The sequence below is a fragment of the Pinus tabuliformis genome, chromosome 9, assembly GCF_031772625.1.
Source record: "Pinus tabuliformis cultivar Carrire ecotype Pingquan chromosome 9, CPIR1, whole genome shotgun sequence".
Lineage (NCBI taxonomy): Eukaryota > Viridiplantae > Streptophyta > Pinopsida > Pinales > Pinaceae > Pinus > Pinus tabuliformis.
The window spans coordinates 755,751,269-755,766,070 of NC_142307.1; the positions used below are offsets into that span (position 1 = coordinate 755,751,269).

General features: G+C 39.4%; 2 protein-coding genes across 2 annotated transcripts in view; both read left to right on the plus strand.

Moving 5' to 3' along the window:
- The first annotated feature begins 3,660 nt into the window (after nucleotides 1-3,660).
- LOC149150900 (uncharacterized protein C24B11.05-like) overlaps nucleotides 3,661-14,802 on the plus strand; it is a 37,397-nt gene continuing 26,255 nt past the window's right edge. The window contains exon 1 of the mRNA XM_089437790.1: nucleotides 3,661-3,740. The gene's annotated coding sequence lies outside the window, so the exon portion shown is untranslated. The remainder of the gene's footprint in view (nucleotides 3,741-14,802) is intronic.
- LOC149150901 (uncharacterized) lies at nucleotides 10,350-11,303 on the plus strand. The gene has a single exon (XM_089442979.1). The coding sequence runs from the start codon at nucleotides 10,350-10,352 to the stop codon at nucleotides 11,301-11,303; it is 954 nt and encodes a 317-aa protein (XP_089299105.1).

The following is a 14,802-nucleotide window of genomic DNA, read 5'->3' on the forward strand; positions in this document are numbered from 1 at the left end:
TTTTGGGGGGTGGATGATCTTTAGAAATAATTTACAACAATTAATATCAACAAGATAAATAATTTGGTGAAGAGTGGTCTTTTTATTTACTTTATTTTCCTACCATTTTCATTTGTTTTATATGCCGTATATATGCAAGGAACTAGTTTTCTAGAACTATTAGGTCTTATAGCACTCAAGTTGAATTTTCACTGAAAGAAAAATTATTATTATTATCATTTTATTATGATTATTATTATTTCATAGAGATATATTTTTTTTTATTGTAGGTGACAATCAAAAACCCATGTTACCAACAACCTCAAAATCTAACAAGGGCTTCCTTGGTAAACAATGTATGATGCAACCAATGGCCATTATCAATTAAGGGTGTCCAAGTCTGATCGATGGTATATAAAGTAACATAATCATTATCATAAATTGTGTATACCTACAACGTTCCTAGACATCATGTGTATATTTTCCATTTGAAATGCTTGAATCCAGAATCTTACAATAATGTCCAATCACCTTGTTTGGATATCTTCCTTCCTATAAATGTATTTCGACATCTTTCCCACCAATATTGAATGGAAAATTTTTGGTGCAAAGTTGCTTGATGAAGCTCATCAAGCTCACTAAGCTATCTTAAGTTGTGCTTTTGTGCTTCATGAGATCCAGACCCACTTGTAAAGTAGTTCTTAATGTATGGATTTGAAATTCAATAGGAAAAATAATAGTTCTAGCATTAGCAAGTTCACAAGGGGTAAAGCATGTGATTTTTCTCCATTTGGTTTAGTATGCCCAGAGGAACTATGGAATTCTAGTAATCTAATCATAGTGGAAAATTTGCATGATCATTATTAAAATGTATGCCAACACTTTGCTAGTTCTCTCCACTTGTTCTTTGTCTTGTGGGTGCTAAGGTGATGTGGTATTATGCTAAATCTAATATTCCTTGGTAATATTCTCAATATGTTAGGACATAAACTAAGTTCTTCCATTTATGATAAGTTCCGTAGCGTACCCCAAAATGAATGAATATTTCCTCATAAAGGAAATGTGTTGTAGGTCTCCCAATGACGTTTGGAAGTGCCTTGGCCTCCACCCATTTTGTGACATAATTTGCGTAGGCCAAGATATGGACCTTTTAATGAGTTAATGAGTTGATTGGCCCCACAATGTCAAAGGTCCATTTTTCAAAGGGATATATAACATGTCAAGAGTTTGTAGTAGAATTTCATCATATTTAGTAGTTTGGTACATTATTTGATAGCTATCATAGCTTCTCACATATTTTATCATTAAAAATATGATGCCAATAACATGTCACGAGGAGAAATTTGTAGGCCATCCTTTTGTTAGTGAAGTGTCCTCCTCAAGACTTGTCATAACAAACATTTAAGATGTTGAATATTTCATCCTCTCTAACACAACACCAAATCCTTAGATCTAACCCTCTCTAAAAGAGGTAGCGAGGAGTCCAATAATAACTAACGCTTGTTGGATGATTCATTATCATTATTTTGGTGGAAGGTGGTATAGGAAGTTCTCTATGACTTAGTAATTAGCAATATTTGCATACCATAATGTGTGAGTATATAATACAAAATATGTTTATCAAGAAAACTATCTTCTATAGATCATTATGGAAATAAGTGAATCTATAAAGAAAAGTTTGTGACTTATCATCCCTTCTAAGATTATCAATGATGGTAACATCTAACCATCACAATAACATAACCAGTTGGGAAGTCTTCTATTAATAATCAACTTGTTCATTAAATAACCAAGACTTGAGTGGTTAATATGTATAAAATAAGATAGCCAATTTTATCATGCTGAAGTTTATGAAGGGAATAGATAACAAAAAGAGGTTTGTACTTCGAGAACTATTTTCTTGCTAATGAAGCAAATAAAAAAAAGATTTTGTACTTTTTTGTCCCGACACTAAAATGATAATTGCATCACACAAATATGTAAAAATGTGAAAAGGCATGGATGAATTAATTCCTCTAAAAAGAGGAGATGTACACACCTATTATTCAAAACATAAAAAAACATATTGGCATTCATTAGTCCACACAAATTCAACGTTCTTAAAAAATAATGAAAATAAAAAATATGCTAGTGTTTTTAAAATAGAAATGAAACTATTATAGTAAATTTGCATGCTTCAAAAAACTATGTATATCTTTTTCTCATTTTTCAATAAACCATAAAAGATTCTAGATGAAATCAATTTTTGTAGACTTCACTTTAATATTTACAATAAAAATATAGTGGCAATTAATATATGACTTTTTCCATTACTGCAAAAGAAATTAATTACAATAATATTTTTTTTTTAAATTATTATAATAGTCATAAAAATTTTCCAATAAAATTGTAATCAATTTTATAAATTTTTAATATAAAAATTATAAAAATAAAACTCTTAATCACAAAATTAGCAAAGAGGAGTGCTCTCAGAAATCCCTGGTCAGAAAGTTAAACTCTCTCTTTAGAAGTGCAATTTACCAAATCCAAACGCCAACGGCAAATTAAAAGAGATCCCAGGGGAAATGTATAAAAATATAAATCAACTATTTCTCCGAACAAAAGAATGTAATCTAAAAGATCATGATTATCTAAAAGAATATGATTACAATAAAGTATATCCGTGCTTTGTCACCTAATTCTTCATATATTCCATTATCTGCGAACAATAAAAAGAAAGGCAATCTGTGTTAAGCAAATCCGATATGTAACAAACAAATTCTCTACCAGCGTTTTCCAAAGGGCGTTGATTCTCTTCAGAGGACAAATACAAAATGTCAGGCTGCTCTTACAGTGGAACAATATTCCACTCCGCAACCATCCCAGTGCTTTAATAAATCCTTAACCTCAAATGGAATAAAATATTTTGTATGTCCTTATCCAATAAGGAAGTGAACATGTGGAGAGTCTATTTCCAAATAACCATCCTCCCAATCTCAGTCTAACCACAGTTAGGATTTATAGAATGGTTCTGAATAATTATGTATGACGTGGCAACCACTCAAATTCTCATTGTAAATTCCCCAATGCTTTGACCTGCCTTTCCAGACTCCAAAAATCTGGAGAAAAGTCCAAATCCCTCATACCCATCAAGTTGTATGTCAAGCAAGTGGACCACCCCTAGAAAAGAAGCCATCTACAAGGCACGCACATTATCAGGTCAGGGTTTTAATTGAAAAAACGCTGAACGAATCCTCTTCATATAAATAACAAAATTATTTATAGTCGGATAACGTTGGAATCAAATGAATTTCAAATCATGGGGCCATGCAGGAGGATGCTATCTACAATAGTCAAGTCTATCCGAAAAACTTCATCTGAGCACTTGGAGATCTATTTAATGCACCCGATCTTCTCCATCAATACCCGCTCCATTACATTTAATCTTGCAATCCTGCAATATTAATAGCAGAATAGCCATTGCTGTTAATATACCTCAGTTGGGTATCTTCTCCTCTACCCAATTCCAACATATTTATTTACATATGGCTCTTACGCTTGTATTCAGTTAACTTTAAATTCACTCATTGTCTAGTACGATATTCTTGTTGCTTTTCGTACGCATAGAAAACAATAAATTAGTATGGGAATGCTTGATCAGATATGTCGCAGAGTGATCGATAATAGACTGAATTTATGTATTGCAGAGTGATCGATAATGGCGCGGGATGAGAATCTGCTCGTGAAAGACCAGAGGCCTAGGTATGACTGCCTTCTTTTTGGTAAGCATCACAATTTTCCGTAATTTTCTTTTCTGCTTTTTCGATGGATATTTAGCTATTGCTCTATGGATTCGTTTGTGATTCTAATTTACGGTTTTAGATCTGGATGACACATTATATCCATTGAGTTCCGGACTCACCTCATACTTTGACATCGTGATTCCTTAATCCATAAATTGATGTAACAAATTATAAATACACTAATAAACAAAAAAAAAATTAACAAATACTCATACCATATGCCGATACATTATCCCATAAGATAAAATAATCATACTAGATTTTTACCTCACCGGAGGGAGTATTGTCTTTGTTTATTCCAAGTTGAAGGGTCTTTATATACTTTCTAAAAACGGCCCTCTAGTTAGCGTAGAACCTAAATGTATAACCTTTTTCCAATGCAAATAATTATGATACTGCGTAGCGTATAATAATCTACTTGTCTGCCTTTTCATCAAGACAAACAGAATATTGTACCCGGCGGTAATTTAGTCCCAAAACATAAAGCTGAAGCTTAGTGACATAGGACTTCAACAAAAAACAGATACATGTTGGGCTGACCATATCATCCACTTATCCTTAGACATGGTCCCTTTTCAACCAAGAGGTGCTATAGAGAGAATATTGTACATCTTGGCAACCTTCTAAATCCACATCACGTGCTAAATTATTTAAGTATGCATTTTTCTTCACCTTGCACAGCGCCTTTTGTCTGTTTTGTTTTCTTGCAGATCTTTTTTTATGACAGTGCCCGGAATATAGCCGCAGGAAAGCGTGAAGGCCTGCATACTGTATTGGTCAGACCATATAATTCTAAATGGGATCTGATGTTTTTAGAAGAAGGCGTTGCTGGTCCAATTTGATTCGATAATTAATATTAGCCTTCATTGCCAATAGGTGGGCACTTCAGTCCGAACAGAGGGAGCGGATTTTGCCCTCGAAAGAATTCACAACGTTAGAGAAGCTTTGTCTGAGATATGGGAAAAAGATGGAGAGAGCTCCAGAAATGTTCGGCGGTCAAGAGGAGCAACTGCGGCTATTGATACTGTTGTCACTGCATAAGTTACGATCTGATTGAATGAGGGTGTGGGGAACCATGAAAATCCATTGGAACCTTGCCTCTCTCTAAAGGGAAACACCTAAATTGCGTATCTGATCTGAAGAATCCTATACTGAATGCTTTAGCGATTCTAACTCTGTCAAAATTGATCAATATATGAGACCAATTTCGATCCTGTTTTTATATAACAATATCTCTGTTGATGTTATTTCTACTTATGCCTTTGCTTGCTTCTATAGTAAGAGAAAAATGGATGGGAGGGGAATGGGACACATTATTGCAGTACATTAGTCAAGATGATTGTCATACGCCGTGGAGTTCTATCGGGGCTCAGTGTGATTAGAATATATTGCAAAACACTATGGTTATTAATATTTGCCTTCTCGATATTCATCATTCAAAGCTTGGTTAAGAAGACTCTACTTAAGTTCATGAAACACATGATGTTTTCGGAGAGGGATGAACGCCTCGCCTGCTAGCTACGCATCAACCCTAACCCCAGCTCTTCTCGGCCCTTCTGAGCTCGCGCCGCCGGGCTCCATCTGAACGTCTTCTATGGATATGACTGCAGGAGGGGCGGGATCCTCCCCCCCTCCTCACCCAGCCTCGGTTTCTGACAATGATCAGTCTGGAAAACCTCTGACCCCTCCTGGCAGCCTCACTGACAATGATCAGGGAGCAAAAGTGACAAATAATGAAGCAGATCCCTCAGTTCCATGTGAGACGGACGACAAAGAGAAAGATGGGCACAAAAAAGCTCCCTCGTCTCAGCCAAAGGTAACCTCAGCTACCTGCATCCCAAAAGCTGCAGAACGAATCAAGGTTGACCTTCCCAGTCATCGCATTAACGGCGAGATCCAGTTCATGCAGGATCATGCGCTCATCGGCAAGTTTATTGGATTCTGGCCAACTGAAAAGGCGCTGCAGGGGTGGATAGCTTCGAAATGGAAGCCTAAAGGCCAAGTCACTCTACAGCTTGGACCCAAAGGCTTCTTCACAGCCATTTTCCATTGTGTGGAGGACAAATTGCGCATATTTGAAGGAGGTCCGTATTTCTTCAACTCCTCAGGACTATTTCTCCGAGACTGGAAACCCAGGTTCAACCCTGATAAAGAAGACTTCAGTTGTGCTCCAGTCTGGATACGCATGTATTCCCTCCCTGTGGAATACTGGAGAGAAGAAACATTTGCAGATATTGGCAACAAACTGGGGGTTTTTATTAAAGTTGTTGAGGAAACCAAATCCCGCAAATACACCTCCTATGCCCGAATCTGCGTCCAGATGCACTTGACCAAAGCTCTCGCCGATTCGGTAAGTCTCTTTCATGATGATTTTGAATGGAATCAACCTTTAGACTATGAGCATATCGCCTTTCGTTGTCGCAAATTCCATGAACATGGACATCTCTTCCAAGATTGCCCTTTGAACTCTCAGACCAAACCATCAGCCAATGAATCTACTAAAGACTCTGAAGGATTCATCAAAGTCCCGAACCGCCGTAGGCATGCCAAAAAAAACCCTGTAGCTTCAGATAGCACCTTCAAATCTGACACTCAGAACAGATTTATTTTGCTTGCTTCTCCTGATCCTCCGGAAAAACCCAGTTCTGAACCTCAGGAGAACCCCTCCCTAGCTTCTTCCTCTCACGCTCCCTCCAGCCCTCGGCAGCCTTCCATTCCTGTTTTTCAACGTCTTCTAACCGATCCCCCCTCAGAGAAAATCCCTGTCTCGGATGCTGATCCTCTCCCCTCTTCCCAAGGGAAATCTGTTCCAGAGCACTCTCAGCAGCCCTTGGCAATGGAGTTAGATGCAGCTCTCGCTCTCAGTCTACAGGACCTTGCAGAAGAAGAAGATCAGAGTTCCCCATCCATCATGGAAGAAGATCCGGTGCATGTTAGTCTGGATGGCCTTGATATCTTCAAACTAGAAACAACATGCAAGCAGAAAGAATACAACTCAATACCCCCTTGGAAAATTGACAGACTTGAAGGAGTCCTGATGAAAGCACAGCACAACAAAAGTCTTGGTATACAAGCTGGTAGTCCTTGGGATGGCAAAAAAATTCTTAAAGAGACAAAGAAAAGAGGGCGCAAGACAGATTTACAGAGGACAATCATAGTAGGAGAAATACTTATGGAATCCGGTCGGTTCCCTAAGTTGACAAAGTTTTACAAGCCCAAACCACATTGTCCATCATGAAGCTTATCTCATGGAATGTGAGAGGGCTCAATAGCCCCTCAAAACATCGAATGATAAAAAACTTGATTCAACAAGAAAAGCCTTCACTAGTCTTTCTTCAAGAAACAAAAAGCACTAGTACTACTATAGAAAAAATTAGCAACAAGATCTGGTCAGGCAGCTGCTCTGTCTCAGTAGATGCCTCAGGAGCTTCAGGAGGGCTAACCATTCTATGGAATCCACAGGTTCTCACTCTATACGACTTCCATGCATCTCATCACCTCATTCAAGCATCATTCCACCTCATAGGCACCAACATTCATGGGCACCTCTCAAATGTATATTTCCCGCAGACTCTTCAGCAAAAAATAGAACTACTGGACACTCTCTCTTTTCTCAATACAAACAGACAGTACCCTCTCTGGATTGGCGGGGGAGATTTCAATATTATCAAGACAATGGAGGAAAAAAAAGGAGGTAGAATCAGGCTAGATAATGATAGCCTCAGTCTTAAAGATTTCATTCTAAATAATCAATTAATGGATATTCAAACCTCCAACGGAATCTTCACCTGGACCAACAAGCGCAGAGGCACTCAACACATCGCCTCAAGGCTAGACAGGTTCCTAATTTCGAACAATGCTATTCATTTGGGGGGGGACTTTCACGCCTCCATATTGACTCAGGGAGGTTCTGATCATTGGCCAATAATGCTACAATGGTCTCGGCCCGGTACAAAAAGCAATAGACCATTCTGATTTGAAGCCTTTTGGTTCTCAAATCCCAATTTTAAAACAGTGGTTAATGATGCATGGCGATCTTTCATCCCTCAGGAAGGAGCCAAGATGTATAAATTCCAACAGAAACTAAAAAATCTAAAACAAGTCCTCAGATTTTGGAATCGAACTAAGTTTGGCAACATTTTCGAAGACCGTAAACTACTGGAGCAGCAAATGAGTTCGCTGCAATAGACTCTTATATTGGAAGGAAGAACAGAAGAGCAGGCACAAGAGGAACAAATTCTTTGGAATCGAATTGAAGCCCACAAACAACAAGAGGAAACTCTTTGGCGCCAAAAGTCCAGAATTAAGTGGCTTAGGGAGGGGGAGAAGAATTCCAAATTCTTCCACAGAACAGCTATCCAAAGGAGAATGAACAACAACATAGCATTCATAAACAATCAACAAGGGGAAAGAATAGAAGCACATGAAGACATGGAAAAGGAATTTAATGACCACTTTTAGGAAATTCTACGAGAACCTCCAGGAAATAGAGACCAAGCAATCAGAAATATCACGCAGCACATTCCCAAAATCATCACGGAGGATCACAATAACAAATTGCTCCAATCAATTTCTCTCAAGGAAGTAGAAGAAGCGATGGCACAACTCAAGGATGGCAAGGCACCGGGGCCTGATGGGTTTACAGCAAACTTTTTTCATGAGTTTTGGGAGCTCATTAAGACAGAGGTATGGGAACTAGTGGAGGAATCAAGAGTCATGCACTGGATTCTCCCTTCCCTCAATACAACTTTCCTAGCGCTAGTTCCAAAAGGTGAAGAACCCAATAAGCCTGACAAATACAGACCGATTGCACTGTGCAATGTCATCTACAAGCTTATCTCCAAAGTAATAGCGAACCGGCTCAAACCTCTCCTTCCTCTTCTCATCTCTCCGGAGCAGACGGGCTACGTAGAAGGGCGGCAGATCATGGACGGCATCATCCTTTCGAATGAGGTAATCCACTCTCTAAAGCTTCTAAAGAAACCAGGTATGATCCTAAAGTTGGACCTTTCCAAAGCGTTTGATAAACTTAGCTGGAACTATATTCAAAAAATATTACTGGCTTTTGGTTTCAACTCCACTTGGACCAGATGGATCATGAATCTCATTTCTTCTCCCAGCATCTCTGTCCTGCTCAATGGTTCCCCGTCATTGCCTTTCCGCCCCTCTCGTGGCATCAGGCAAGGGGACCCTCTATCACCGTTCCTCTTTGTCCTCATGGCAGAAGGGCTTAGTCGACTGCTCAAATCCGCCATCTCCGCCCATGCTCTAAAAGGCATTTCTCTCCATGGTCTTAATCCCCAATCCCACCAGTAATTTGTAGACAACACCATGCTCTTTGGTCATCCTTCTTCACAAGAAGCCAAAGTGTTCAAATCCCTGCTCTCTTTTTTTTCTGAAGCTTCGGGCACCACCATCAATGCTTCAGAATCTCATCTCTTCTTTTTCAACACTCCCGCCTCCACATAAAGGAACATTGCCGGAATTTTGGGGTTCTCCATTGCTAAGCTTCCTTCAAAATACCTGGGGGGCCCTCTGGCAGATTCTGCCATCAAACATGCTTCATGGAGAACTCTACTCGACAAACTCACTTCAAAGATCTCGTCTTGGACTTTTCGATACCTAAACATGGCCAGTAGACTAGTCTTGATCAAGTCGGTACTTTAGGCCATGCCACTGTATCTTTTTTCAATCCTTGTTGCGCCAAAATGGGTTCTCAAAGCAATTCGTAATCTACAAAGAAATTTTCTATGGGGCTCCTCTGGACCAAACAGGAAATGGGCTCTCGTCAACTGGAAAGAAGTTTGTCAAACAAAATCAAATGGCGGGCTAGGCTTAAGGGATCCTCTCCACAGCAATAACACTATGGGTGCACGAATATGGTGGAACTGGCTCTCTAAACCAAATTCACCATGGGCGAGACTCTGGCAAGCAAAATACGCTCCGGGCAGTCAATGGCATGACCTCATCAGAATCAACACTACAACACAAGGTTCACCGATCTGGAATGCGGCAAAGCTTCATAGCACCTTCGTTCAAGAGCACAGTTTCTGGGAAATTCACTCAGGCAAAGCTGCAAGGTTCTGGGAGGACTCTTGGCAGCAACTCCCAAAATTGGCGACCCTATTCCAAAAGCCAATATGGCAAGCCTCCATGAAACAGGCTAATCTTATACATGTGCATCAATTCTGGCGGCATCACATGCATCAAGACTTTCAAATTTGGAAATCCGCAAGTACCTGGCAGGAGGATTGGAAAGGGGAAACATACAGTGAAACAGATCCGGAATTAAACAATAGAAGAATCAAATACTCAACTCAGCAGGACAAACTGCATTAGGGACACACGCCAAAAGGAATTTTCACTACAAAGGAAGCTCATCAGCTTCGCTACTCTGCCCCCCAAACAGCCAAGGATCAGCTATGGGAAAAGGTCTGGCAACCGGGAATATGGCCCAAAGTCTCCACTTTTCTCTGGCTTTTAAGTAAGAGGCGCATACTCACATGGGACAACCTGCAAAAAAGAGGATTCATTGGCCCATCAAGATGCCCAAACTGCAATCTCCATTCTGAAACCATTAGTCATTTAATGGAGACTTTCCCGCTTGCAACTCAACTATGGAAAAGAACTGAGCAATGCAATAGAAGATTGGACGACCGGACGGAAGACATCACAGATAACATTAGAAAATGGCCAAGAAATCCCTTCAAAAGCCTGCTTCTGAACTATCTATGGTCCTTAATACCAGGCTTCCTCTACTGGATTCTTTGGAAGGAAAGAAATAGCAGAATCTTCAACAACACCAGTAGGCCTACAGAAGCTCTGTGGTTCCTCCTGAAGCAAAATCTTCAAGAAACTCTGGCTATCAGAATTTGGCATGACGAGGACCTGCCAGACTCTCCTCAGGAAATCACTATTCTGAAAGCATGGAATCTGGACTTATCCTTCTTAGCCCAGACCAAAACCCGTCCTCCTGCCTACTCAGTCTCTCCCTTAATTTGGTCTCCTCCGGCAATCAACTATTTCAAGCTAAATTTCGATGGGGCTGCAAAGGGTAATCCCGGGCCAGCGGGGTTCGAAGGAATATTCAGGAACCACACAGGAGCCATATTGCACATTTATTATGGATCGATTGGCAACGACACAAACAATGCAGCAGAGCTGGAAGGACTATGGAAAGGGATCTGTATTGCAAATCAAAATCACTTCTTCCCTTTAGAAGTTGAGGGAGATTCCCTCATCCTTATAACAGCAGCAAATAAAATCCAAGCTGGAACCCCCGCTGACAAGACAGCATGCAGCTGGAGATTGCTCATCCGATTGGAATCCCTGGAGGAAAAACCGAGGAAACCCCAAAGTATTACCTTCAGGCATGTTCGAAGAACGACCAACAAGGTTGCAGATAGATTAGCCAATCAGGGAGTAAACTGGCAGCAACCTTACTTTTCAGGACCCCTTGAAAGCGCAGATGATGAACAACTCATACAGGAGTGCACCTCTTTGGTGCAAAAGGATCTTTCACCCCCGGATGCGGGTGTCTGATGGCAAGGAGGGCAGGCACGTGGTCGGTCACATGGACAAGTGTCCGAACACGCCTGATATGAGGTGGTGTACAGGGCTTTTAATGCTTTTAACGCGCGACATTAATTCCTCAACCAGACTCCCGGTTAACTGTGCCATGGAGCACCATATCCGTCGCTCTCCTGATGCTTCCGAGTTCATTTCTGCTGCTCCAGTCTCTTGGGATACTGTGGTCAGGGTAAAGAAGAGCCTCTCCCTCAGCGTGGCAGTGTTCAATTACTTTCCAGGTTCATTCGCTCCACCTCAGGGCCTGGCAATGCCGCAAGAACGGCTCAGGATGATAAGTAGGCGAGGAGGCTCCAGGGGTCGCGCCATCTCGCAGCGGTCAACCTCCCCGACGCGCTCATTCACGGAGGTGCAGGATTCCGGGCGAAGCAGTCCTCTTGGCACAAGATTTGGTCGTGGCAGAGGTCGAGGGCACGGTAGATGGAATAATTGTGAGCATGAGGCACACCCCACAGTCCGCTATCGAATCCCCTGCACTCTTGCTCATTCGACCTTTATTGTTTTTGTCACAATTGAGAAATGTGAAGATCCCAGAGGCCAGGTAGATGCTCCTCCGGAAATGTTGGCCGTCCAACGAAGGGAGTCTCCAATGGACAGTCAGCGCCCAGTCTCAGGAAGCTCCTCGATGGTGAATCAAGCGGTCACTGCAGGTCCAAGCGAGCCAGTGCAGAGAGAACCAACAGGCTCGGGGGCTCGACACTCAGATACGGAGGACTCTTTACAATTTGGTTGCAGAGTTGTAGAGGAACCATACACCACTGATGATGATTGATCTCTCTCGGCTCTCCGCTAAAGGCAGCTTCAGCAGCAGGAACACCACTCTGTTTTGCTTCTTGACTCATGCCAGTATCGGGTCTATGTCTGTGTTTGGCAATGTTTCGGGTACTTTACTGTCTTTGTTGTCTCTATTTAGCCTTGTTTAGGGCTCTTTACTGTCTCTGTTCAGCTATGTATATGTGTCGGGTCTTATAAGAGGCCATATCAAAAATGGAGGTCCTCTGAGAACTAACAATGTGAACACCTGTGCAAATTGCCAACCTTTTGGCAAGACTTTCAAGGCCACAGCCTTGTTGTAATTTTTTCTCTTTTTGTATAATAATAGAAGTAGACAGATCTAGAAAAAAAAATATTTGCCTTCTCGTATTTCGTATCCGTTAGAAACGAAACACAAGCAATGTGATTTAGGAGTGACGGTGAATCGTAGCAAAACGATAAGATTGAGAAGCGAAAGGAAATTGAGGAAAATGGAAGGAAAGGAAAGGAAGATAATAATCATAACATTAACTAAAATTCTGTTATATAGAGGAAGTATGGGAATCGGAGAAAAAAGCAATGGAAAGAGAATAAAGTAAGTACTATATTTTATTAAGTCTCTATTTTATGCAAGGGAGTTGTGGGGGAGACTCTATTTTTTAAAGGGGGACAGTGCCCTGTATCTTAACGGAAACTAGGGGTTTTAGGGGAGCTCGGTCATGCTGAAGCAAATGAGGTGCAGCTATTTGTAGGTTTAATGTGTAATGTTATTCAAAGTTAAGAAAATAAAATAAAATGTGCATTAGTGTTGGATGTTTTTAAACTGTAGTTTTAAATTTTAAATTCTAAATTTTACTTTTAAATATTTAATATTTTTAAGAATTTAAGAAAGGGGAATTTAGAATAGAAAATAATTATCTAGGGATGTTATTATTGAGTTAGGAAGTCAACTATCTCACTAAGTTATTAATTTGATCTTTTTAGTTTTTACAATAGAAGATATTAAAGCTAATATGCCTTTGTCATATTTATAATGGGGAATTTTATCCAATCCAATATAGAAAGTAAAAATTATTGGGTTTAAAGGTTTGCTTACCTTTAAACTCAATGATCATTTTTCTTTGGGGAATCGCCAGGTTGATAACCAAATGAGCCTCTCAAATTAGTGTTTACATTTATCTTCATTAGATGTGGATAAGCTTCAAGTAAACTGTTATTCAAAGTGAAAACATAATTGAATGGGTGATTTAAATGTAAAATAAACCTCTCTCATGTACGTAAAAGTGTGTAGATGGTTGTTGTACTATTTCATATTTCAAATGGTTCATTTGCATTCATACTAGTTATCAAAAGATCTTCAGTTATTTTGTATGTCAAGCAAAACATATTTTTACAATTAAGCTCATCCAATCATCACACAACCTCAAACTTTAATGCAATGTGAGAAATATGCCATGGGATTGCTCAACATTGGATTAAAAGCCAATTACTTTAATGAAATGTGAGAAACACACCATGGGATTGCTCAACATTGGATTAAAACCCGATTAAGATCATGTCTTTTTAGATTCCTAAACTTACTCATTGGACCCAAGATTGTTAAACATTCATACGAGATGGTGTAAATGGTAAGCATTCAAACAAATCATTGCACTCCCCAATCCACATTCATCTCATTCATTTTATAAATTAGGAAATCAAAATTTTCTATTTCACAGAAGATTTTAATTTGTATTTTTGTAGTTGTAAATATCAAAATTGAAATCTATTTGTTGTATTAATGATTTTAAATCCCCCAAAATCCATCTATCGTCTTCTTACATTGCCATATTCAAATTGACCTTTTTGGATTTTACTATCATGACTTCATTTTTCTTAGTATTTACTGTCATACCCAACTTGGAGTGGAAATTATTGAGGATTCTTTCTTGTAAGATCATAATGGTTAATTTCCAAAAGGAAAACATCCTCAGCATAAAGAAGAAGAGTTATGTTTATACTGGTGAGCATGGCACCAACACAACCTTCATTTTTTAAATAACTCGTCTAGCTTATCAAGGTATATGCCAAAAAGGGTATGGGATAAGCAACACCCTTGCTTGACTCTAATATTAAATTTAATATCCTCCAAGCAACTCTTAGTGGTCCTAAGCTTCACAATAACATTCTTATATAGCCTTGTTAGAACAACCCTCAACTCAACATGAACAATTTTCTCTTGTAGTCTCTTCCATAACTTTGTGCTAGGAATGGTGTCGAAATTTTTTCTAAAGTTAACAAAACAATAGAAGAGATCATTTTTATTATTGCAATGCTCCTCTATAATTGTCTTAAGAGTAACAAGAAGGTCCATAGTTGAATGATATGTCATAAACCTAGCTTGGTTTTGTTCTCTTTTACCATGGCTTTCAGGCCAACAGTTAATCTTCTTTACCAAAATAAGTATATACAACTTTGTTGAAATGTGGCTAATCATAATGGCCATGTAATTAGAAGGAATATGTTTATCCCAACTCTTAATGATAATGCAATAAGGGACTACATCCAAAGCTTAGTGAATTGAAGAGATTTTGCATATATTGGACCAGGATAGATTCTACATCTTAAAAATTTAGTTCAATGGCCTTTAATTTTCTTATCTTTCCCAATAGTAAGTTACCTAACCCTAACCTCAATTTATTCCAAAGAAAATATATCATTT